The following is a 27,500-nucleotide window of genomic DNA, read 5'->3' on the forward strand; positions in this document are numbered from 1 at the left end:
TTTTTTCCTGTTTATTACTCAAAGTCTTGATGTTTACTATGGGTTTCTCTGGTTGCTGCATGACTAACGAGTTGATGCGAGCGGATCTGCTTCTGTGTGCTGATGTATGTGCAGGACAGTGATCTCAGGTGGTTTGTGTGACGCAGATGCAGAATGAATGCCGGATCTGCGGACGAAACCAGGTGAAGCACAAAGGACAGTTCCCTGTTTCTTTTCACTAAAATTCTACCTTTCAGTTTACATGGTACGACAAAGGAAATCTAGCTGTTTAGAAAATTAATAGTTTCAGATGAGACGAATTATAATAGGCTATTCTACGCCCTGAATGTTTTCATAATATATCATTTCTATTTATAAGATGCCTGGCTGCAGGGACAGTAAGGCTAACATGAGGCAGAAACACAAAAGCAGAAGTGAAACGTTCTTTTGAGTGGCTCACACTTATCACGGTTATTGTTATTTTGTTTGTTTATTGTTTTTATTTGTATGCCATTTCATCATGTATCTTGTATTTTTGCATTCAAATGTATGTTAAAATGATGATGTCTGCTGTTTTGATGAATGTAAGAGAAGCCAGTAGTTCTCAACGATTGCAATTTGCTGCTAAATAATAGGCCTATATTAAAGCATGCTTGCGCTCTTTTTCTGCTTAGCTGGTTGACTCCAGGTTAGTATGGGTCAGTTAGATCGAGTAATGCTGTTCCAAAAGCTTGTTTTTTTGATGGACTTTCAACAGCATTGTTTTGAATGAGAATGGTAATGTTATAGTATAAAAGTATTGTTGTTTCATCGCTGTGTGTCAGGTACTATATAGGGAATGGCAAGAAATGTGTTTAATAAAAAAGTCTTTGTTGCAAAACAGAAATATAAATCCAAAATAAATATGGTGAAAAATTAATTTGATGGTGTTGCACTTTATTGATGAATGCTGAATACATTTTTGTTTAAAATAGTTTTGAAATGAAAAAGTTGCAGTTCCTGTATGTTTTTCTTTCATTGGCAGATAAAACACGTCTGCATGTGTTTCCTTTCCTTTGCCCCGTCTGTCATAACTTTACATCATTCCTATTAGACACCTGCAGGTCTGTTTGAGGGGCTGTTGTGTTCTCGGAGAAACTTCAGCAATTTCTGTCATTTCTAGGAATGATTCACCACAACTTGAATCTTCTCTGTTTGAATGCCCGTCGATCAATGGATCCTCAGAAATGCATCAGTGTTTATTATATCAAGGACAGTGAACTGGTTGAAGAAAAATGCTGTCCTATAAAATGTCAAAATTCATGATTTCAGAAGTACTGTTTTAAATTGTAGTCAAATACATCTCATGGAACTGTTTGATCCAAATGTGTCCCTGCAGCACAAAAGCAGTCATCAGTAACACAGGTATATTTATATCAATAGACAACAATACATTGTATGGATCAAAATTATACATTTCTCTTTTATGACAAAAATCATTAGGATATTAAGTAAAGATCATGTTCTCTGAAGATATTTTGTACATTTCCTACCGTAAATATATCAAAACTTCATTTTTGATTAAGTCAAGTCAAGTCATCTTTATCTATATAGTTCTTTTAACAATACAGATTGTGTCAAAGCACTTAACAGTATCAGATTGGAGGATAGAGTGTCAGTAATGTATAATAATAAGATTAAACACTCAATTTTCAGTTAAAGGCATTTCATTATTGAATTCAGAGATGTCATTGTCTAGCTCAGTTTAGTTTAAATAGTATCTGAAATCAAATTGACAATCTCTAGACTAGTAATATGCATTGCTAAGAACTTCATTTGAACAACTTTAAAGGAGATTTTCTCAATATTTAGATTTTTTTGCTCCCTCAGATTCCAGATTTTCAAATAGTTGTATCTCAGACAAATATTGTCCTATCATAACAAACCATACATCAATGGAGAGATTATTTATTCAGTTTTCAGATGATGTATTAATCTCAATTTCACAAAATTGACCCTTCTGACTGGGTTTGTGCTCCAGGGACACAATGGTTAGATTAATGTCCTATCCATACTACATACTTTAGGAACATGCTGATTTGTGGTAATGGAAATACACCGATAATAATAATAGGTGATTAATCATAAGTGTAAAATAACAATGAACCGCAGATGTATTTTTACTATAAACATAAACAACATTTTTATTTTATTTAAATGTTTGTGTCTTTTTGTTCATCATGGGGATGCTGTGCCTGGTCTGTCCCCAAGTCCAGTCCTTGCTGTATTAGAAGATGCGGAACGTGTATTAAAATGCATGAACTTAAGTGGCAAAATGTAGCCTAACACTTGAACACGTAATTTTACTTCGGTCCAAGATAATACGCAAATGAGACGGGGAAGGGCCGTATGTTGATCGTGTCTCAGAGGAGCGTCAGCCGCGCACAGGTGAGACCCGACGGAGTGACGTCACGGGCGTCGCGCAGGTGAGCGCGCGTTGCTGGGTGTTAACTGTTGTTGAGGGACCCGTTATTCGTATTCTCACACAATCAAAGCAATGCAAAGCGAGGCTGTCCTCGGACTGTCCTCAGACCAGCAGAGCCGGTTATTGATCCGCGGCGGACTTTGGACGGACAAACACTGCGACTCACCGAGCGATTCCCTCAGAACATGTGAGCCACCTGGATCCTGGTAAGAACCTGCAGAACCGGGACCGAGAGCCGAGGATGAGCGCCAGATAACGGCTCGGTTCGGTTCGTGATGGAGCTCGGGAACGGATTCGGATCGGATCCTAATCGAGACACCGACACCGACACTGTGAGAGAGCGCTGTGTTTGATTAAAGAATAAAGCGAGCATTGCACAACAACAACTGCGAGATATTACTGTCAAAGATTACTGTGAGATATTACTGTGAGATATTACTGTGAAAGATTACTGTGAAAGATTACTGTGAAATATTACTGTGAGATATTACTGTGAAAGATTACTGTGAAAGATTACTGTGAAAGATTACTGTGAAATATTACTGTGAGATATTACTGCGAGATATTACTGTGAGATATTACTGCGAGATATTACTGTGAAATATTACTGTGAGATATTACTGCGAGATATTACTGTGAAATATTACTGCGAGATATTACCGTGAAAGATTACTGCCAAAGATTACTGTGAAAGATTACTGTGAGATATTACTGTGAGATATTACTGTGAGATATTACTGCGAGATATTACTGCGAGATATTACTGCGAGATATTACTGTGAGATATTACTGCGAGATATTACTGCGAGATATTACTGTGAGATATTACTGTGAGATATTACTGTGAAATATTACTGCGAGATATTACTGCGAGATATTACTGCGAGATATTACTGCGAGATATTACTGTGAAATATTACTGCGAGATATTACTGTGAAATATTACTGTGAGATATTACTGCGAGATATTACTGTGAAAGATTACTGTGAAAGATTACTGTGAAAGATTACTGTGAAATATTACTGTGAGATATTACTGCGAGATATTACTGTGAAATATTACTGCGAGATATTACTGCGAGATATTACTGTGAAATATTACTGTGAGATATTACTGCGAGATATTACTGTGAAATATTACTGTGAAAGATTACTGTGAGATATTACTGCGAGATATTACTGTGAAATATTACTGCGAGATATTACCGTGAAAGATTACTGCCAAAGATTACTGTGAAAGATTACTGTGAGATATTACTGTGAGATATTACTGCGAGATATTACTGCGAGATATTACTGCGAGATATTACTGTGAGATATTACTGCGAGATATTACTGTGAAATATTACTGCGAGATATTACTGCGAGATATTACTGTGAGATATTACTGCGAGATATTACTGCGAGATATTACTGCGAGATATTACTGTGAGATATTACTGCGAGATATTACTGTGAAATATTACTGTGAGATATTACTGCGAGATATTACTGCGAGATATTACTGTGAAATATTACTGTGAAAGATCAGTGTTTCTGTGGTTTGCGTTTCTCCACAGATTCCTCGCGTCGATCCGGATCAGACACAGAAAAGGAGAAGGATCTGCCCGAAATATCTGATTGGCCTCATCTTCACCATCATCATCCTCGTCTTGGCAGGATCTTCATCTCTTCTCTGGTACTTTCTGGGTGAGGAAAGAGTCACACATGCATTCAGTGTCAAACTAAAACTTATTAAAAATACATAAATAATAAATACATTTTTAAAAACAGCATATTTCTCCACAAAAATCTATGTAATAGCAAACTTAGCACGTTTCTTTTAATCTCTTGTCATTTTTTTATTTTTGGGTGTGTTAAATTAAATATGATTCGTTTTCTTTTTGTCGTCTTGTCCTCTTTATCGCTCAAAATACCTAATAACCCAGTGACTGTTCTTCCGTTTTAAGACAATGGCTTATTCAATATCAGTTAATTTGGTGTACCAAACAATCATTAAGCAAAGAAGAATTAAATATCTACATATAGGCAGAGTGTGAACCAACTTTCAGGCTTAAAAAGGCTAAAAAGTAGACTATGTTGGTGTAATGCATAAACTACACACATCATGAGGTTCACATGAAAGAATATTATCACTGACTTCAGTATAGCCAGTTTAAGCATTCAAATTACTGTTATAATCAATGAAGCTGTCCATATACTGTATGATAAATTAATCTCTTACTTGCCTAATTCATACATCTGCACTCTGTTGCTTATGATGAGATAATTTGTGAGTTTCAGTCAGAAGTCATTCAGCATACGCGCGCACTGAACAGAAGTCAGCTAGGGATGCACAATATTATCGGACTGATAACGGCTTTAAATGTAAATATCGGCATCTGCCCGATATGAAAATTATGCCGATATGTCTTGCCGATCAGAGGAATATGTTAACTCACGTGTGTGCTAGCGATTATTTTGTCTGAATGATGATTAGATTCGCTGCTTTTAATCTGTGAAAGCACCTACAGAATTAAATAATTTTATGTATTCTGATTTATTCAATAATGTGTAATATGTTTTATTTTTTAAACAAATCATAAGCTCTAAAAGATTTTCAGAATTTTTACAACTTTTGCTTTAGACCATCTACAGATGTTAAATCTTAAAATATGATATTAGGGTTAACACTACATCTTTCTGGGGGAAAATGCAGCGATTGATATATAGTTTATTTATAGTTATTTTCAAAGCTTCAATGTACTTTCAAAAAACCTTCATTATTTTTTATTTAATTCTAACAAATAAGTGCTTGTTAAAAACTAACCAAAATCAAAAATATTTTGCTTATAATTTCTGCACCTGAGAGACTTGGTGTTGTTTCCAAAGGAAAAATATCGGCAAAATGCAATATTGTGCATCCGTAGTTTCAGTGATGACTAATCTGAACGCCTCTGATTGGCCATTGGCGCTTTTTTTGACTTTTTTTCAGACAGTTTATCAGTAATCACTCGTGTAGGGCTACATGAAGTGATTTCCCAGCATTTTTGTGAACACTGACCAGTTGCAAATGTGATATTTATTTACAACAATTCAATAATAAGAAGTTAATATTGTGGTATATACATTAGACACAATATTGTCTGATTTTGCTAAATTGTGTAAGTGAAAATACTACCTATAATTTTTTTTAATAGAGAGCTTTTAGAATGTTAAAAACCTATGCGAAAAAAACTAAGCAAAACAAAAATATTATTGTTTAACACCCCTACCCTCCCCACAAAAGCAGGATCTAAAATCTAAAAATGCACAAAGTCTCCTGTGAGGGCTAAGTGTTGGTGTAGGGCAATAGCACACACAGTTTGTACAGTATAAAAACCATTACGCCTATGGGATGAACACATGAAACATGTAAACACAACATGTGTGTGTGTGTGTGTGTGTGTGTGTAGAGTATAGGGTGTGGGTTCTGGAGCCGCGGCTGGTCCAGCAGTACACAGCCAGTGTTTCTATACTGAATCTGAACTTCTCGGTCAGTCTGTCCAGTCATGAGAGCTCAGAGTTCAGAGCGGCGGCTGCGTCTGTGCAGAACATGGTGAGTCTGAGCATCACAGTCCTGTTGAAAACATCAGCAAAACCAGCGCGCTTTAGTCTGGTCAAGCTGGCACACCACCCATACGGTTAACTCTAACTCTATACAGTTAACTCTAACTAGCTGTTTTGCACTAGAACACAGTTATCATGTCATAATAGGTAAATACATGAACAATATATATGTATGTGAGTAACAGGATTTTATATATACATATATATATGTGTGTGTGTGTGTGTGTGGTTAAACAGGTTTTTAAAAATATGTCTATATAGGTTTTATTAATTTTTATTTCCATTTTAATTTTATTTATTTTAGTACATCAAGTTAAACTAAAAGAAAATGAGAAATGTTGATTTGGCAACTAGATTAATTTTTTTATAACAAGTATATATTATATAAATAATATTCTGCATATACTTATATATATTTATATTATATAAATTATATATATTTAAATTTTTATAATTTTATTTTTATGTTTATATTTTAGTTTCTTATAAGTTTTATATTTTATTTCAATTAATGTTTATTTTATTTCTAGTAATGTAAATGTTTTATGGCTTTGATGATTTTTAGAGAGAAATTCTGGAGCTGGTGAGTTTAAATGCACAGCTGGACACAGCTATAGCTACAGCACATTTTCATTATTGGATGTCTCTGACAGGTGGAGAAGCTGCTGAAGTCCACAGACCTGTCCAGATACTTCAACTCCAGCGCGGTGTTTGCGTTCGGGTGAGGAGCGCCGCTCTCCGTGCGTCTGTGTTTCATGAGCTGAGATCTGCAGCATCTTCAGTGTTCCTCTGGTGTTCCTGTAGGAACGGCAGTGTTGTGGCTCATCTCTGGCTGCGTCTGTGGGTTCCCAGCAGTCGTGTGGAGACGGTGAGCGTCCAGCGACTGAACGAGAGCGTGTTCAGAGAGCTGCAGCGCTTCAGCGACGCTCAGATCAGCCGATACGAGGGTTTCCATCTGCTGCTGCCCTCGCTCAGCTTCACTGGTAACACTCCTCCGGTCCACAGTCACGACGTCTGTTGGGTTTTTATTCACTTGTTTTTGCTGCTTTATGTAGATTTGTGTTTTTTACTTTCCAGAAACCAACCCCAAAGTTATAGATCTTTTTCAAGCTACATTTGGTATGATTTTGTTTGTTTGTTTCTTTCTTTCTGTCTTTATTTCTTTCTTTCTCTTTCTTTTTAACAATAATTCCAAGGTTTAATTAAATTTTGTGCATTTTGATCACATCCTTTATATGTGACCCTGGACCACAAAACCAGTCCTAATGGTTTGTTATGATAGGACAATATTTGTCTGAGATACAACTATTAGAAAATCTGGAATCTGAGGGGGCAAAAAAATCCAAATATTGAGAAAATCTCCTTTAAAGTTGTTCAAATGAAGTTCTTAGCAATGCATATTACTAATCAAAAATGAAGTTTAGATATATTTACGGTAGGAGATTTACTAAATATCTGCATGGAACATGATCTTTACTTAATATCCTAGTGATTTTTGGTATAATACTGTTTACAGGGTCACATATGAGATATATGAAATATAAACAATGTAGTGCTTGCTTATATGAGTTATGTTGACAGCTTTCTTTTACTGGATTCCGCAGGTAAGATGAAATAACATCTGTACCGTCTTCACTTACTTGCTCTCTTTCATCACTTTTGCTTTCATTCTCGAGCACTGTGCTGCAGGGTCACATAATAGTTTTGAAATATAAACAGTATTAACCCTGTTGAAAAAAACAGCATATGCTGGTAAAGTATGTTTTGAAGCATGACTGCTGGTTTGAGCTGGTTTAAGCTGGTTCTTAGCTGGTCATATGCTAAGCAACTAACCCTAAGCTTAAGCTCAGGACCAGTTTAGGACCAGCAGTCATGCTTAAAAACATACCTAACCAGCATATGCTGTTTTTTTCAACAGGGAAATCACCAAACAGTATTTATTCATATTTGAAAATGTCTGAATGTCATTTATAAAATTACAAAATTTACATCAGGTGTCATTTACTTTACAATCAGAACATTTGATTTGTTGGGTTTGGGATGCCAGATCAATAGATGTAATGCTGAAGATGAAGACAGGATTGTGTTTGTTATGTGGTGAGTAAGTGGATGATGTTGATAGTTAATGTGATTTTCTGTGAAGTAAATTGACTTCATGCATCACTAAAAACCACAAAAACACCAGATGAGTGTGTTTCTTCATCAGATCTGGAGAAATGTGTCTCTGCATCAGTGTCTCAGCAATGGATGCTCTGCAGTGAATGGGTGCCGTCAGAATGAGAGTCCAAACAGCTGATAAAAACATCACAATAATCCACACCACTCCAGTCCATCAGTTAACATCTGGAGAAGACAAAAGCTGAAACACATCCAGCATTAAGATGTTTTTAACTCAAATACGAGTCTATAATCCATAATAACTCTTCCTCCAGTGATAAAGTGTTCTGGTCTGAATCAGGAGAGAAATCTGCTCAGATGCCAAAACAGCTCTAAACTAATATGTGGCTGGATTTTGATGTGAGAGACAACAGCAGATGCACTTTTTCACTGGAGGAAGCGTTATTATTGATTATGGACTCGTATTTTAGTTAAAAACATCTTAATGCTGGATTTGTTGTTTGGACAAAGAGCTATTTGGACTCTCATTCTGACGGCACCCATTCACTGCAGAGCATCCATTGCTGAGACACTGATGCAGAGACACATTCCTCCAGATCTGATGAAGAAACACACTCATCTACATCTCTGATGGCCTGAGGATTGAGAACATTTTCAGCACATTTTCATTTTTTGGGTGAACTAATCCCGCCGTGCTCTACCAATTTTAATATTTTGCCTGTGCACACGACCATCACAAGCTACGTTTACATGGCACTTTTTGCTTCCATCGGAATGAATTCATTCTGTTTGACGAATCCGAACGTAGTGTTTACATGAACCCTAAATAAAGTGATCGGGTTGATATGCATGTTTATATGTCACAAGCTTCTGATCGGATTTAATCTTTTGACATGCGCACACACTGCATGAATATACAGAGTTTGCCTCTATTGTCGCATACTGTTTTAAAAAGTGCACTTGATATTTATCTACTTCAGGCCCTAATTAGGTGACGACCAGCACATGAACTGTTGTGCTGTGCTGCTTACTTTAGAAAGCAGTTAAAGTCGTCTGTGGATGAGAGTCTTAAACGTTGTCCTGCTCCACTTCACAGACGCTGAGTGAAAGCTGAATTTTAGAATGACTGGACACTATATTCATATTCATCATATTCACTTTCATATTCATCTGGAGGAACAGCTCGTTCTGCGTGACATACTTCATTACGTTACTTTTACGTTTAGCACTTTCCAGTTTCGGTTTTCAGTTTTGATCAAATGTTTACATGTCCTCTCGCTTGGATTACAAAAGGAATAAAGCACCACTTAAGGGCCGTTCACACCGTTTCTCTGTGCCTTAATCCTTATAGCTGTGGTGTGGACTCTGCTATTCTTTAAGATCTTTAAGATAACACGTAGTACATTATTGGGTAAAGTCATTTGTTTATATTACTATAGTTGTTATATTACCACAGTATCTATAGAATTACCACAACAAACTAATTCAAGTACTTTACTCTAGCATGGTTCAAAAACACTGTAGTATAAATTACTATAGTATTTTAAGCCTCTGTCTCCTCACAGACTGCTATCGCTACACGGCTCTGGTCTCGGCGGAGCCGGTGGTTCTGGAGGGGCCCAACACGCAGCGCTCATCGTGTCTGTGGCACCTGAGGGCCCCTGCGGGCTCCCGGCTGGAGCTCAGCGTCGAGTGGCTCCTGAGCGAGTGTCGCGACCGTCTGATCATCTACGACTCGGTCACGCCGACAGACTCTCGTCTCATCACCTCGTGAGACTCGTACTCATCTCTGGTTCTGATCCTGAGTGTGTAACACAGTTTCTGATCGAGTGTCTCGTCTGTCTCAGGCTGTACGGCTGCAGTCGGTATGAGCAGACGGTGCAGCTGCTGTCGTCTGCAGACTGGATGACGGTGGTTTGGAAACAGGGTCTGTACAATTACAAGGATCCGTTTTCACTGAGCGCGCGAGCCTGGCCGGACCAGGGTAATCCATCACCAATGAATATTTACAGTTCAATATTTCTGTATTTTTTATTAGTTTTTAGATTTTTTTATTTTATTTAAATTTTGACATTTTATTCCTTATTTATTTTGATTGTATTATTTTTTCTGTATTTTTTGTAATATTCCATAGTATTTCAGTTTTTTTTTATTTTTGTTTTATTTATGTTTTTTATTGAAATTTTAATAATTTTATTTGTTATTTATTTGTATTTTTATTTCTGTATTTTGCATAATATTCCATATTTTTTGCAGCTATTTTTATTTTGAATTTTGCATTGCATTTTGTTGTGTTTGGGGGATAAAGGAAATGTCTGTAAACCTGTCCACTTTCCATTTTTCTACAGATTTTTTTCTTGCAGTGTAGAAGTGATGCAGATTAAATAGAGATTTCATTACGTCACTGTAATTGTTTTGTCTGGAGTGTTGTTAAGCGACCCTGCAGTTGTGTTTTTGTGTTACAGATTGTTCCTACAGTGTTGTGTTAGAGAAGATAGACGGCATCCAGGGCATTTTACGGACGCCCTTCTACCCCAGTTATTACCCTCCTGACACCAACTGCACCTGGATCTTCACTGTAAGACTATCGTCAGACAATTCAGCGCATTTACCTGGACTCACACTCTTTATAGGCGTCATGAATTGCCTTTTTTAAATTATTTTGTACTGTTCTCTGAGGTCCACTTATAATGCTATCAAGATTGTTACAAAAGAAAACACCCACTGCTGTGATTGGCTAACACTTGTGTTTGACAGGGTACAACCTTCACAGATAAACGCTGCTGTGATTTACTGCTGTGCAGAAATACTCAATACATATCAAACGATCTGTAATAACAAACCAAGCAATAGTGATCACGTAATGAAAGCAGTTACTCACACTTGTGTTGAGACATTACTGTCTGATCCAATATAGACGCACAGCATCATCTTTTAGTTTCAATCTTTCTGAAAATCCCACATCGAATTGAACCTTTGTAAACGAATCTGCGATAAAATGAAGTGAACAAAGGACTTATGAGTTCTTACTGACACGGTCTGGATCTTCATTAAAAATAAGTTCATCCACTCTTTTGTAACATTGTGATCAGAAGGAAGGCAACACAAACGCTTTTTTTGTTTTTCCACCGCGTGGCACCACACAGCGTCTTGTTGTCTTCGGAGCATCTTTATCGTTAGGTTTCTGCGTAGACCTGCGTTAGCCTCACTTGTAAACACTACATGTGCGAATCGGTGGGCGGGGCTAATCAGGCAGTGATGTAGAATCGGTGGGCGGGGCTAAACAGGCAGCGATGTAGAATCGGTGGGCGGGGCTAATCAGGCAGCGATGTAGAATTGGTGGGCGGGGCTAATCAGGCAGCGATGTAGAATCGGTGGGCGGGGCTAATCAGGCAGTGATGTAGAATCGGTGGGCGGGGCTAAACAGGCAGCGATGTAGAATCGGTGGGCGGGGCTAAACAGGCAGCGATGTAGAATCGGTGGGCGGGGCTAAACAGGCAGCGATGTAGAAGCAGGCATTAGGGCCTTTCGCACTGCTTTAGTTCCAGAACTAAAAGTACAGTACTAAAGTACTGGGACAATTTTGTGCAAACTATTTTCCAGTACCATTTGCAGGGTTGCATTCTCACCGACAGTGGGTACTAGGAAGTGACGTAATCTGGTCGACAGCGACGTCATTTGTACGTGGCATTCAAAAACGTAAACAAAGAAGAACAACGTTAACAACAGGAGGATGGAGGACGCTGTGATCGGAGCTGTGTTTTTGTTGTGTCTCGCGAGATTCACAATAATGGACATGGAATTTCGACGTATATGTCAAGCGATTGAAAGAACGGAAAGGAGGACTAAGAATCTCCAGCGACAATTTGCAGTGCTACATTTCATTGAGGCTGATAGAAGCACAAAATGCTGTAGACGAAGTCTTCAGGTAAATGCCGTTTATAATGCTCTCAGTATGATACAGTGTTTACACAGTGTTTTAAATCATGGCGGTGAGGGCGTTTTCGTGTTTAGCCAGTCAGCGTACACTTACGTCACAGATAGTTCCTAGAACTGTTTTAGAGCCTACTCTGAAGTAGGAGCTAATTTAGTTCCTCGAAATGGAGTTCCTGGAACCAAAACCGTTCCTAGTTCCTACGGTGCGAACACGACAAAAAGTGGGTAGTTCCACAATTAGTTCAGGTTCTATGAACAGGTTCCTGCGGTGCGATATTGCATCATAGTGTAGAACATTCCACAAGCTGATGTTGTGGCAGAAGGCCTTCAGCTGTTGTTATACTAATGAGAAAGTTTTGAAACTTGCAGGATGTTTTATAGTACAGTGACCTCTTAAATGTCAAAGATGAAGGAAATTTGGGTTTCTCAGTTCATGACCCCTTTAAAGTCGACATGAAGTCAGAATTTACACTATTAATTTTCTTAAAGGGCTGAAATGCATCTTTCCTGTAGCTCAAACAGTAGATCATGTCTCTAGCAATGCTAATTAGCATATAACGATTTTCACAGAGAAATTTTATGAAATTTTGAAGTAGAAAGACTGAAGTTATTATTCTTTTTTTTTATTATCTGAAAATGTACTCCAATAATCTTTCTTTTAATTTACAACATTGAAAAATAATTAACAGTGCAGTGAATCTGGACAGCCGCTTCAAGCTTTCTGAACGAACACAAAAGCACATTAAATTAATTTGACTCATGCAGTCTATACCTGTATTCATCAAGCTTCTCAAAGTGCCATTTTAGTCTCAAGTGCTGAGAATGAATGACATTTACTCCTACTTTCAAACTTAAGTATAAAAGCAAGTTATCACATTTCTCAAAGCTAAGAATCACTGTTACTCTAACTTAATCAGTTATTTAAGACAGCTGGAGAGGTCTCTCACGTGGGTAGGAGTTGCCAGCAGGGGCTTGTGATGGCGCTGAGGAGACAGAGATGTGCACAAATCTTTCAGGAGAGGAAGAATGTTCTTCAAATGTTTGACGACGAGCAGTTAATCAAACGAGTAAAGAACATTTACATGACAAGACTGCAGAGGTGGGGGCAAGTCACACATGTTCAAGCCTCAAGTCACAGTATCAAACAGGAACAAATATATTTTTGCCACATGACCTTATTCATTTTTCCTCAGAAATTAACTTTTTTAATTATACATTTTAAATAATAATGTTTTAAATATAACATTTTGAAAATAGGCAAAATATTACTTTGTATACCGATAAGTCTGTAATTGAGAAAATATTGATAAAAATACAAGATAAAAATATGTATCTCATATTTATGTTATATTGAGTTTGACCATCCTAGGAGACACAGACAATACACAGATAAAGATATTTGAAAATGATTTTGCACTAAATATCTCCAGGGAAGCCTGGGATTCAGTCTGGGAGCACGCTACCGTATTTCAGTGTGCAACAAAACATGCTATTCAATTTAAAATAATATGCAGACTAAAATCACCCCTTATATCAGAAATAAAATGGACCCAAAATTTTCATTGGATACAGACACCCTATTTGGACTGTTTCTTTCACTTTGCATGATTGCCGACATTGTTCTCGAAAACTATTGTCATCATGACTCAAAAAAAGAAGCCTGCTGTTAATGTTTATGTATCTTTTCCGTGGTACAATTCCATATATTGATTTACAAAAGAGGGATACTTGAGAATACTTGCACTGTTTTGAGAGATTAAGGTTTGACGTCGTTAATTACAAGCACGAGATTAATAATTTATAATCACTTTAATTTAATGACAGGCCTAAGATGACTTTTAAGACCAATGTTGTTTTCAACTAACGAACAATTTTACATACCTTTCCTTAATGAAGCGGTGACGTCCAGGCTTTGCAAATGCAGACAGTTTTGAAGAGTTAATCCAAACATCTCGGGAGATGCTCTTGCTCCCTGTATTTGGCGCGCTGTGGTCCTGTGCTCATGCAGTGTCACGAACGGCACAGACTCGGATCACTTCTGCCTCTGGTTCAGTGGCTTGCGTTTTGTTTACCAAATTATGTCGCAATGATTTATAATAATAATTAGAGTTGTTATAAAGTCAAGTTCTGCCGAGTCATGAAGGTCAAGTCAAGTCTTAAGTCACTGGATCTCAAGTCCAAATCAAGTCGAGTCATTTTCTTTATTTAGTCAAGCAAGTCACAAGTCCTTGAATTTGCGACTCGAGTCAAGTCATGTGACTCGAGTCCCCCTCCTCTGCAAGACTGACACTTACACTTAAATTACGACTGCTTGATAACAAACTTTTAAGCGCAGCTTTGAGGCAAGAATTTTTTTAAACTTAGGTCAATTCTTAGCAGTGTTCTTGAGAGTAATTCTTAGAGGCTTGATAAATACGGGCCAATGTCTCCTGACGTTTTTAACTAGTTTTTAGTATGCAAGAGCTGTATGCATGTGAAGCGGTAAGTGAACTGAAGTCTGTGTATCTGTGTGTTCAGGTGCCATCGGTGGAGTTCGGTCTGACTCTGTCCTTTGAAGGATACGAGCTGAGCCGCGCCAGTTACAGTCAGACCTGCACACAGGGCAGATGGAGCATCCAGAGCCGCAGGTCAGTCCATCAGACCCGTGTGTGAGTGTTTGTGAGTGATTGAGTATGTATGTGTGACGGCAGTGTGTTTGTGCACAGGCTGTGTGGAGTGCGTGGTTTACAGTCGTACGCTGAGCGCATCTTCCTGGTGTCCAGCACCGTCACCGTGTCCCTGACGTCTGAGGTGTCTCTCACCGGCCCGGGCCTGCAGGTTCACTACAGCATCTTTAACCAGTCCGATCGTTAGTACACCTCGCATCTCGTTACCTTTGTGCATTTAACTCTTCTGAGTGCATGTTTGAAGGGTCATTAAATGCAGTTTCAGATGTTTCTTGAGCTTAGTTTATACTATATTTGCACCAAAAAATGATCCAATGTTTGTAGAAATGGTATTTTTTACTCTCTGTGAAACACACTCAATTTAAAGGGGCGTTTCCTCTCGCAGAAACAGAAGTCAACGCCCACTGCTCTGATTGGCTGACTTAATTGCACCGAAGCCACGCCCTCCTTCACAGCATGTTGTGTTTTGATACTCAAGATGGCAAGCGCTGTGACAGAGCCGTATATGATTAAAACAACGCATCCACACAATCTCAACAGTCCCTTTCAGTGTGGAAACTGCTTTTGCTTAATTTTCAGTTTATAGTTTCGAAAAGGACTATTATTATTTATTGTGTTACAAAACTCGCTGCAGCTTAAGTAGGTTTAAGAAATGACATTGTTTCTCATTCGTTTGACAACGGTTACACTTTTATTTTGGTTGCAACTTTCATGCTTAGTGGCAACCTCTTAACAACATCACAATATCTATATATAAATTACTGTTAACAAATTTCTTGAAATATGACGACAGTAAAACAGTAAACCTGGAGAAAGAGCAACATCTGAGCAATTCCACCTAACAATACAGGTTGCAAAAGGGTATTTTCACAGTAACACCACAGAACAACCATTTTTAGTTCCCCACAGAACCATACAGTAAACAGTTACTAAAAGAACCTTCTTTATTTTATTAATCCAAAGAACATTTTTTTTCTATGTTAAAGAACCTTTTTGTTATGCAAATGTTTTTTTATGTTAAAAGTGTTTCATGGAACCATCAATGTCAATTGAGAACCTTTATTTTTAAGTGAAAAACACACATTTACTATAAGTGTGTGTTTTTCAAAATGTGTGTTAGACCCTATACACACCAATCTATTGAAAGAAATCAATCTTAACAAATCATACTTATCTTACTGTTATTAATTAGTAGCAGTAAATGAAGAGGTGTCTTATTGATCACAAGTTCAGCATGGAGTACCGCAAGGCTCAGTACTAGGACCATTGCTTTTTACCCTGTACGGCTGTATAGCTGTTTATATGATTTATAATATATATAAATATAAGTATATATTACATATATTTCTTAAATATATACATGTATGTGTATGTATTTATAAATAAATATACACAGTACACACACAGTGTATTATGAAAACACAAACTTATTTTGAATGTGATTAATCGCAAATTAATAAATTTGACAGCACTGTACTGATTTTATTAACAGCCCTCACACAATGATACGCTTTGTGTTTTAAAACCATTAAATGCAGAGTTTTTACTCAACCTCTTTATCCAACAGCAGCATGGCTCCTGTTATTGATGGACAGACACGAGTTATTCAGAATCTAATTGATTTCACACGATGATGACGACTGTTTGGAGTGTGTCGAGGGGAAATCATGTCCTCACGATTCTCCTGATTTCAAATCTGGGTGTTTCAGAAGAGTAGAAATTAATCATTTAATATTTTGAACTGAAGAGTTAGTTTGAGTTCTGAAAATGCAGTATGTTTTTATTGTAGTGTAACCTCTCATACGTGACTCTGGAGCACAAAACCAGTCATAAGGGTCATTTTTTTAAATTGAGATTTATGCAAACTGAATAAATACGCTTTCCATTGATGTATGATTTGTTAGGATAGAATTTAGCTGAGATACAACTATTAGAAAATCTGGAATCTGAGGGAGCAAAAAAATCCAAATATTGAGAAAATCTCCTTTAAAGTTGTTCAAATGAAGTTCTTAGCAATGCATATTACTAATTAAAAATTAAGTTTTTATATATTTACGGTAGGATATTTACAAAATATCTTCATGGAACATGATCTTTACTTAATATCCTAATGATTTTTGGTATAAAAGAAAATTCGACCAATAGAATAGAATAGAATAGAATAGAATAGAATAGAATAGAACAGAATAGAATAGAATAGATTTTATTGTCATTGTATTTTATTGTCACAGCTGTACAACAAACGTTTTGCTCTCGCATTGAAAGTGCACACATACATACAAAGTGTACATTTAACAACATTTAAACAATGATACAGAAAAGTAAACAGTGCATGCCTACAATGTATTGTTGGTTATTGCTACAAATATACCTGTGTTACTGATGACTGCTTTTGTGCTGCAGGGACACATATTAGTTTGGAAATACAAACAGTATTAACCCTGTTGAAAAAACCAGCATATGCTGGTTAGGTATGTTTTGAAGCATGACTGCTGGTTTGAGCTGGTTTAAGCTGGTCATGTGCTGGTCCTAAGCAACTAGCTCCTGCTCAGGACCAGCTTAGGACCCATTCAGTGTATTGTTGGTTATTGATTCAAATATGCCTGTGCTACTTATGACTGCCTTTGTGCTCCAGGGACACATACTGTATGTGTAAAGAAGGCAAGAACAATTTGATTCTCTGTTTCATCTCATCATATGACTCTGTGTGTGTGTGTGTGTGTGTGTGTGTGTGGTCAGCGTGTCCCGGTCAGGTGCTCTGTCACATTAATGGACTCTGTGTGCCGGCGTGTGATGGAATCGCAGACTGCCCCAACGGACTGGATGAGAGAAACTGTGGTAAATCCCCGTCTTTACCACATGACGCTCGAAAACTCTTATGACTAATAGCAAATGACATTTTCTACCGAATTCTAAAGAAAGGAAGTGAGGAAGTGAAAAATGTAATCAGAATTGAGTGTGGGCAGAGAGACATGAATATCTCAGTACATGAGTCACCTAAACCATGCAACACGAAAGAAAAGATGCGTACGGAAAAACCTTCTTACTGAAACAAGAACGAACATGAAGAGCTCCAGCGATCGTAATTAATGGTGTGTGTGTGTGTGTGTGTGTGTGTGCAGTGTGTATCGCTCAGTTCCAGTGCTCAGAGGACAGTCAGTGTGTCGACTCCTATAAAGTGTGTGACCAGCATCCAGACTGCATCGACAGCAGCGACGAGGAAAACTGCACTCATGGTACCTGAAGATATATCCTCTCCTCTGACCCTCACACAAACACCTGCATATTTAGATATTAATTAAAACAATATTTAGTATGTTCATAAACCTGTTTTCTATGACATTTGTTCCCCACAATGTACAAAACCTGTACAACCTCCCTCCCTCCCTCCCTCCCATACACACACACACACACACACACACACACACACACTTTTTTGTTTTTTGAATAGGTTTGTTTCACCCATTAATGAGTGTGTGTGTGTGTGTGTGTGTGTGTATGTGTGTTCAGGTGTACTGTGTTCTGACAGGACGTATGTATGTGGAGATGGAACGTGTCTGAAGAAGCCAAACCCAGAATGTGACTTTATCACGGACTGTCCCGATGAATCTGACGAGAAATACTGTGGTAAGAGCGTGTGTGTGTGTGAGTGTGTGTGTGTTTGTGTGTGTGTGTGTGTGTGGGTGTGGGTGTGTGTGTGTGTGTGTGTGTGTGTGTGGGTGTGTTTTGATCAGATTCTCTCTGCAGACTGTGGATTGAGGCCGTTCAGCAGTCGTGTGGTGGGCGGGGCCGATGCCGTGGAGGGGGAGTGGCCATGGCAGGCCAGTCTGCAGATCAGTGGGCGGCACATATGTGGGGGGGCGTTAGTCTCCGCCCAGTGGGTGGTGTCTGCGGCTCACTGCTTCTATGACGACGGGTGAGCGTCTGCATCTGTCTGTGTCTCAATGGTCTCCTTTACACTGTCAGTTCAATGTGACCCAATTCTGATTTTTTTCTCATATGTGACACAGATCGGATGTGTTCTATGACTGTGTAAACAGGAAAAGAACACATGCATTCGGATATTTCGAGATCGGTTTCTGGCCTCATTCATATGTGGAAATAAATCAGATATAAATCAGAAATGTGCCAATGCGACTGTCATGTAAACAGGCAGATCGGATTTTCTGCGGCATTGCGTTCTGTACGTCATGAAAACTGCGACAATTTGTTACTTCAGTGACGTGATATTATTCTCAGGAGGAAGCACGTGTGGACTCAGTGTTGCCAAGTCTGTGGTTCTCCTGCAGAATTGGGCTTCTTTAACACAGTTTCCATGGGTTAATTTTCATATCTGTGGGTTGAAGCGACTCCAGTAACGTGATATTTAGCCCCTGGAATTACTTTTTTACCGGACCCCCCCTCAAAAAGTGATTGGCCTAATTTTGAGTAGAAATGGGAAGGTTTTGTTGGGAAAACCTGGCAACCCTGGGAGGTGGTAAATGACAACAATGCAACAACATGGAGGAGAAATGGCAAGTGTAAACACATGAGTTGGATACGGGTCACGATTAAAAGAACGTGTAAATGGACGGTCAAAAAAAATCAGATATGTGTCCCTGCAGCACAACAGCAGTCATGAGTAGCACTGGTATATCTGTAGCAATAGCCAACAATACATTGTATGGATCAAAATTATACATTTCTCTTTTATGAAAAAAACATTAGGATATTAAGTTAAGATCATGTTCCATGAAGATATTTTGTACATTTCCTACCATAAATATATCAAAACTTCATTTTTGATTAGTAATATGCATTGCTAAGAACTTCATTTGAACAACTTTAAAGGAGATTTTCTCAATATTTAGATTTTTTTGCTCCCTCAGATTCCAGATTTTCTAATAGTTGTATCTCAGACAAATATTGTCCTATCCTAACAAACCATACATCAATGGAAAGATTATTTATTCAGCTTTCAGATGATGTATACAACTGAATTTTAAAAAAAATTGACCCTTCTGACTAGTTTTGTGGTGCATGGTCACATATAGGCTACAAATCAGAATTGGGCATCGAGACCTGCAGTGTAAACGAGGCCGTTGTGTTGCGTCCGTCTGCAGGTTCTTCTCTCCATCCGTGTGGACCGTCTATCTGGGCAAACTGCGTCTGTATGGTAACAGTCAGACGGAGGAAGCCATCCGCGTGTCACACATCCACCTGCATCAGTACTACGACGACGAGACGCACGACTATGACGTGGCTCTGCTGCGTCTGCTGAGGCCGGTGTGGTCAGGGACTCTGGCTCACCCGGTCTGTCTGCCGCCTCAGACGCACCAGCTGGAGCCGGACGTGCTGTGCTGGGTCACGGGATGGGGCGCGCTGCGGGAGGGAGGTATGACTCACTGATGAGCCCTTCTTACTTGTGCACTTTTAAAATGGATAGTTCGGACTCCAAATCTGACACAAAACTAACACATCTGGCACCATGTGAGTAAATACACACAGACCCTGAAAACTTAAAGGATAAGTCCACTTCCAGCAGGCCCGGCTCCAGAATCAAATCACTGAGGGTGCTTCTTAAATTAGTGAGGGTGCTCTAATCTTAATATATACATAAAGGTTTTAAAGTTAGGAGAATTTGATTAACAATTACGAGGCTAAAAAAGAGAGATAGAAATAGAACATGCACAGATCTGTAGCATGCATTTTGAAAATAGATAAAGTTAATTTATATTTGAGTAGAATGGAGCCTTTAAGGCCTCCCTGCGGTTTCCCATCAAAATAAAAGCCCTATGATTTAACATTTAAAAGCAAGTAAATTAAGACAACCATGCAGTATAGTAGCCACCTTATTTTTTGTTTAAGAGCAGCACAGACATTTGTAAATTTAATGTGTTTGGCTTTCGGTCTCATCCGCTTCCAGCTATTTTTAGCTGTACATAACAGCACGTTTTGCTATTTTATATTGCAAATTGGTGTGTCCTACCATATTATTTTAATGCATTATCTTAATTATGAACACTCTGGTTCGTAGTGCTAACCGGCTTGCTGTTTAATGCACTTTGTTATAGTGTTGGACAATATGCTTAGTTGTCACATCATCTTATTGTCAGCCTGTGAGACCGATACACTATATAATGGTGCTAATTTATTTAATTATTTATTTACTTTGTTTCATTCCCAGAAAGTGAAGCAACTCTAGCGTAAGGCTAAAAGCTGCCTAACGTTTTTAATATGACTGAATTTGTATTTCACATGATGACAATATAATCAAAACATTGTAAGTTACTAATTAATAATGCTTACATTTCTTCAGTTATTCAAACAGCAGCTACAGAAAACGAGCAAAAAACACTTTGTCGTATCTCTCGTTATTTCCCTCCAGCGGCTAATGAACCGGAAGTTTCACACATTCACAAAAAAAGGCTAAGTTCCATGTTGAAAAATAAGGTGGCGAGTTTATCATTTTTGTTATTGTTGTTGTTGTTATTATAGTTGAATATATTTAATTAAAGCAACAGTGTGACTGTGGCCTGAGACCAGTAGAGTTTGTAACCCTCATCTTACACTGATATTCCTTCCTTCGATGGGTCACATCTTTCACCTTTTTCACCCGTGAGTTTGTGTCCCTGGGTGACAAAACATTAAACCACCAAAACTACAGTATGAGGAATCACCATGTGTCTTGATTTTTGTGTCTGGTTCAGTAAGGCTTCGAGGAATAATTTGAGACGCTGGGGCCAGTTGTTCAAAAGAAATCTGATCAGATTTTGGCCATCGGATTGGATCAAATCTTGCAACTAGGTTGTTCAAAAGAAAAAAAAAAGAATTCTGAATTCGGATTAGATCACAAAACCTAATCTTTGTTTTGATCTGGATTAAATCCTCAGTTTGTGTTCATAATGTTTTAGTAAGATTGGGATACTTTTTGGATTATTCTGATCCCAGCAGAAGGGTGGATTTCAGGAACAAAAATCTAACAAAACTTTAAAACTGTTCCAAAAATGACAACATTTGTAACATGTAGTATATCCCTAAATCCCCAAACAGCTGTCAATATCAAACACAAATATTATATTTGATTTAAAGTTGTTTTTGTTTTGTTTTTATTCACTGATTGTAAAGTACATTGACACAATCATCAGATATGTAGCAGTCAGAAGTAGTTATGTGTGTAAATGCAATGCAAAACTAGAATGTAAAACATGCCCCCCCCCCCCCCCCCCATCATGTCTCTTTTGGAAATCTGAAAAAGTGTTTATCTGGATCAGGGTGATCCGACACAAAAGTAAAATGGGTAACCTGATTCTGGATAGCAAAACATCCAAATCCAGATCATTACGATCCAGATGAAACTTTTTGAACAACTGGCCGCTGGAGATCAAACATGATTAGAGGTTTAAATCTTTATCTCTCCTTTATCCGTGTGTCCATTAGGAGCGGTCAGTGATGTTCTGCAGAAAGTCGACGTGCGATTGGTCAGTGAAGACGCCTGTGTGCGTTCCTATGGTTACATGATCACTCCCAGAATGATCTGCGCCGGGTATCGCAGCGGAGGGAAGGACTCCTGTCAGGTGACCCGTCACGATCGTGTGCCATAAGCAGTGTTGGGGAAAGTTACTTTTAAATGTAATGCATTACTATATTGCTTTACTCCCTAAAAACTTTACTTTTTATGGAAAGTAATGTGTTACATTACTTTTTAGTTACTTTTTAAATCTGGGCAGGGCTTGCTTTTTTGTTTTTAATATAAAAAGTTCTTCTTTTATAAATGTAGAAGCCCTTTCACACCAAAAGTGAAGTGAATCCGCTTCAGACTGAAGGAAATGTAGATTCAGGTCTGTACAGTAGAGGGCGCCACTCAAACTAATCACATGAAGAATATGACGCAGGAGAAGAAAGTTCAACACTATTCTCAATAACTACAATCAAACACAAATGTGTCGTTTATGATTATTAGTATGATTGAATTGGATCATTGAAGATCAGCAGCAAAGACAATAGTTAATAAAATGGGATTAAATACATAAATGGTATTTCTCTTATTTAACATTTTTAATTATTGCAGGTTTGTATAATATTCTGAGTTTGTATTTGACTGTTTTCATTGATTCTGAGGAACACTGAATGTGTTTTAGTGCAGGTGAGATGAGTAAATACATATCAACATGATCTTACTGTAAATACATATCAACTAAATATCAACATGATCTTACTGTAGATGTTACAGTAAGATCATGTTGATATTTAGTCTAGAACTACAGTAAGATCATGATGATATTTAGTCTAGAACTACAGTAAGATCATGTAGATATTTAGTCTAGAACTACAGTAAGATCATGTAGATATTTAGTCTAGAACTACAGTAAGATCATGTTGATATTTAGTCTAGAACTACAGTAAGATCATGTTGATATTTAGTCTAGAACTACAGTAAGATCATGTTGATATTTAGTCTAGAACTACAGTAAGATCATGTAGATATTTAGTCTAGAACTACAGTAAGATCATGTAGATATTTAGTCTAGAACTACAGTAAGGTCATGATGATATTTAGTCTAGAACTACAGTAAGATCATGTAGATATTTAATCTAGAACTACAGTAAGGTCATGATGATATTTAGTCTAGAACTACAGTAAGATCATGATGATATTTAGTCTAGAACTACAGTAAGATCATGATGATATTTAGTCTAGAACTACAGTAAGATCATGTTGATATTTAGTCTAGAACTACAATAAGATCATGTAGATATTTAGTAAAGAACTACAGTAAGATCATGTTGATATTTAGTCTAGAACTACAGTAAGATCATGTTGATATTTAGTCTAGAACTACAGTAAGATCATGTAGATATTTAGTCTAGAACTACAGTAAGATCATGTAGATATTTAGTCTAGAACTACAGTAAGATCATGTAGATATTTAGTCTAGAACTACAGTTAGATCATGTAGATATTTAATCTAGAACTACAGTAAGGTCATGATGATATTTAGTCTAGAACTACAGTAAGATCATGTAGATATTTAGTCTAGAACTACAGTAAGATCATGTAGATATTTAGTCTAGAACTACAGTAAGATCATGTAGATATTTAGTCTAGAACTACAGTAAGATCATGTAGATATTTAGTCTAGAACTACAGTAAGATCATGTAGATATTTAGTCTAGAACTACAGTAAGATCATGATGATATTTAGTCTAGAACTACAGTTAGATCATGTAGATATTTAATCTAGAACTACAGTAAGGTCATGATGATATTTAGTCTAGAACTACAGTAAGATCATGATGATATTTAGTCTAGAACTACAGTAAGATCATGTAGATATTTAGTCTAGAACTACAGTAAGATCATGTAGATATTTAGTCTAGAACTACAGTAAGATCATGTTGATATTTAGTCTAGAACTACAGTAAGATCATGTTGATATTTAGTCTAGAACTACAGTAAGGTCATGTAGATATTTAGTCTAGATCTACAGTAAGATCATGTTCATATTTAGTCTAGAACTACAGTTAGATCATGTAGATATTTAATCTAGAACTACAGTAAGGTCATGATGATATTTAGTCTAGAACTACAGTAAGATCATGATGATATTTAGTCTAGAACTACAGTAAGATCATGTTCATATTTAGTCTAGAACTACAGTAAGATCATGTAGATATTTAGTAAAGAACTACAGTAAGATCATGTTGATATTTAGTCTAGAACTACAGTAAGATCATGTAGATATTTAGTCTAGAACTACAGTAAGATCATGTTGATATTTAGTCTAGATCTACAGTAAGATCATGTTGATATTTAGTCTAGAACTACAGTAAGATCATGTTGATATTTAGTCTAGAACTACAGTAAGATCATGTTGATATTTAGTCTAGAACTACAGTAAGATCATGTAGATATTTAATCTAGAACTACAGTAAGGTCATGATGATATTTAGTCTAGAACTACAGTAAGATCATGATGATATTTAGTCTAGAACTACAGTAAGATCATGATGATATTTAGTCTAGAACTACAGTAAGATCATGTTGATATTTAGTCTAGAACTACAATAAGATCATGTAGATATTTAGTAAAGAACTACAGTAAGATCATGTTGATATTTAGTCTAGAACTACAGTAAGATCATGTTGATATTTAGTCTAGAACTACAGTAAGATCATGTAGATATTTAGTCTAGAACTACAGTAAGATCATGTAGATATTTAGTCTAGAACTACAGTAAGATCATGTAGATATTTAGTCTAGAACTACAGTTAGATCATGTAGATATTTAATCTAGAACTACAGTAAGGTCATGATGATATTTAGTCTAGAACTACAGTAAGATCATGTAGATATTTAGTCTAGAACTACAGTAAGATCATGTAGATATTTAGTCTAGAACTACAGTAAGATCATGTAGATATTTAGTCTAGAACTACAGTAAGATCATGTAGATATTTAGTCTAGAACTACAGTAAGATCATGTAGATATTTAGTCTAGAACTACAGTAAGATCATGATGATATTTAGTCTAGAACTACAGTTAGATCATGTAGATATTTAATCTAGAACTACAGTAAGGTCATGATGATATTTAGTCTAGAACTACAGTAAGATCATGATGATATTTAGTCTAGAACTACAGTAAGATCATGTAGATATTTAGTCTAGAACTACAGTAAGATCATGTAGATATTTAGTCTAGAACTACAGTAAGATCATGTTGATATTTAGTCTAGAACTACAGTAAGATCATGTTGATATTTAGTCTAGAACTACAGTAAGGTCATGTAGATATTTAGTCTAGATCTACAGTAAGATCATGTTCATATTTAGTCTAGAACTACAGTAAGATCATGTAGATATTTAGTAAAGAACTACAGTAAGATCATGTTGATATTTAGTCTAGAACTACAGTAAGATCATGTTGATATTTAGTCTAGAACTACAGTAAGGTCATGTAGATATTTAGTCTAGAACTACAGTAAGATCATGTTGATATTTAGTCTAGAACTACAGTAAGATCATGTTGATATTTAGTCTAGAACTACAGTAAGATCATGTAGATATTTAGTCTAGAACTACAGTAAGATCATGTTGATATTTAGTCTAGACCTACAGTAAGGTCATGATGATATTTAGTCTAGAACTACAGTAAGATCATGATGATATTTAGTCTAGAACTACAGTAAGATCATGTAGATATTTAGTCTAGAACTACAGTAAGATCATGTAGATATTTAGTCTAGAACTACAGTAAGATCATGTTGATATTTAGTCTAGAACTACAGTAAGATCATGTAGATATTTAGTCTAGAACTACAGTAAGATCATGTAGATATTTAGTCTAGAACTACAGTAAGATCATGTTGATATTTAGTCTAGAACTACAGTAAGATCATGTAGATATTTAGTCTAGAACTACAGTAAGATCATGTAGATATTTAGTCTAGAACTACAGTAAGATCATGTAGATATTTAGTCTAGAACTACAGTAAGATCATGATGATATTTAGTCTAGAACTACAGTAAGATCATGTTGATATTTAGTCTAGAACTACAGTAAGATCATGTTGATATTTAGTCTAGAACTACAGTAAGATCATGTAGATATTTAGTCTAGAACTACAGTAAGATCATGATGATATTTAGTCTAGAACTACAGTAAGATCATGTTCACACACAACACTCTGCACTTACTCCTGATTTCTCTCAACACCAGAGCTGTCACTCAATACATCAGAAACACAGGAACTGTTACTTATTCGAAAAAGTAACTTGGATATTTCCTTCTAAATTAAAAAATAATGCATTACTTTACTAGTTGCTTAAAGTAATCTGATTACGTAACTTTTGTTACTTGTAATGTGTTACCCCCAGCACTGGCTGTAAGCGTGATGAAGCATGAGCTGCTGATTTACTCGCGTGTGTCTCTCTGTCAGGGTGACTCCGGCGGGCCGCTGGTGTGTCAGGAGCCGTCTGGACGCTGGTTTCTGGCCGGTGTGGTGAGCTGGGGCAGAGGCTGCGGAAGGCCTGACTATTATGGGGTTTACACACGAATCACCAAACTCACCGGCTGGATCAAACGCCTCATTTCCTCCTGAGAAACACCTGAGCTCACCTGGGACCATTAAAAACAAAAAACCTCCCCAAACCGTTCCCCAGTGTTCAGTCTCTGTGGTTCATGGGAAATGAGGTTTGATGAAGATGTCAGACATGTGGAAAATGTTTAGCTAGACTAGATATATCCTCCTTTATAGGCATAGTTCACCCAAAAAAAGAAAGAAAATTAAGTCTATAGTTTACTCACCCTCTTGCCATCCTATGTGTATATGACTTTCTTCTTTCAGACGAATCCAATCAGAGTTATATTTAGAAACGTCCTGGCTCTTCCAAGCTTTATTTTCAATAGTCCAAAAGAAGACAAGAAAGTGCATCCATCCATAATAAAAAGTGGGAACCAGGTGAGTCCTCTGCACAATCTGACTGTGCTGCAGCCTAGAATTAAACTGCTGGTTTCATCTGCAAAGGGGAGAACGGCACACTATTTCAACACACTATTTCCCTGTTTAATATAAAGCTGCTTTGACACAATCTGCTATATAAATAACAGTGACTTGACTAATCTCTAGCTTCCGCTAACTGGATGAAGTAGGACTCAGTGTAGTGTAAGCTCCGGTGAGAATATGCTAGTCTCGTGAGAACCAACGTTTGTTTATAGGAGCAAAGGAAGCAAAGTTTCCTTATTTTAGCAAAGGAAAACCAGTC

The 27,500-nt window shown here is 37.1% G+C and overlaps 2 protein-coding genes across 3 annotated transcripts in view; both read left to right on the forward strand.

Annotated features, from left to right (window-relative positions):
- The window catches only part of LOC306844934 (uncharacterized protein), a 9,875-nt gene extending 8,986 nt beyond the window's left edge, over positions 1–889 (forward strand). The window contains exon 10 of the mRNA XM_079377383.1: positions 1–889. This exon is cut by the window's left edge and continues 1,845 nt beyond it. The gene's annotated coding sequence lies outside the window, so the exon portion shown is untranslated.
- A 1,725-nt stretch (positions 890–2,614) lies between these two features.
- Positions 2,615–27,500, forward strand: part of LOC306845117 (transmembrane protease serine 6-like) — a 26,292-nt gene continuing 1,406 nt past the window's right edge. For both annotated transcript variants that reach the window (XR_013781967.1, XM_079377708.1), the window contains exons 1-18: positions 2,615–2,775; positions 4,003–4,132; positions 5,878–6,020; positions 6,685–6,752; positions 6,836–7,014; positions 7,109–7,150; positions 9,715–9,919; positions 9,997–10,133; positions 10,615–10,727; positions 14,603–14,712; positions 14,791–14,933; positions 17,491–17,589; positions 17,874–17,987; positions 18,262–18,378; positions 18,499–18,667; positions 19,854–20,125; positions 22,171–22,307; positions 26,675–27,500. The exon at positions 26,675–27,500 is cut by the window's right edge. Coding sequence is in view for 1 of the 2 variants with exons in the window: in XM_079377708.1 (XP_079233834.1) it covers positions 2,719–2,775; positions 4,003–4,132; positions 5,878–6,020; positions 6,685–6,752; positions 6,836–7,014; positions 7,109–7,150; positions 9,715–9,919; positions 9,997–10,133; positions 10,615–10,727; positions 14,603–14,712; positions 14,791–14,933; positions 17,491–17,589; positions 17,874–17,987; positions 18,262–18,378; positions 18,499–18,667; positions 19,854–20,125; positions 22,171–22,307; positions 26,675–26,836 (2,397 nt within the window). In the remaining variant the exon portion in view is untranslated. The remainder of the gene's footprint in view (positions 2,776–4,002; positions 4,133–5,877; positions 6,021–6,684; positions 6,753–6,835; positions 7,015–7,108; positions 7,151–9,714; positions 9,920–9,996; positions 10,134–10,614; positions 10,728–14,602; positions 14,713–14,790; positions 14,934–17,490; positions 17,590–17,873; positions 17,988–18,261; positions 18,379–18,498; positions 18,668–19,853; positions 20,126–22,170; positions 22,308–26,674) is intronic.

The sequence above is a fragment of the Barbus barbus genome, assembly GCF_936440315.1.
Source record: "Barbus barbus genome assembly, chromosome: 25".
Lineage (NCBI taxonomy): Eukaryota > Metazoa > Chordata > Actinopteri > Cypriniformes > Cyprinidae > Barbus > Barbus barbus.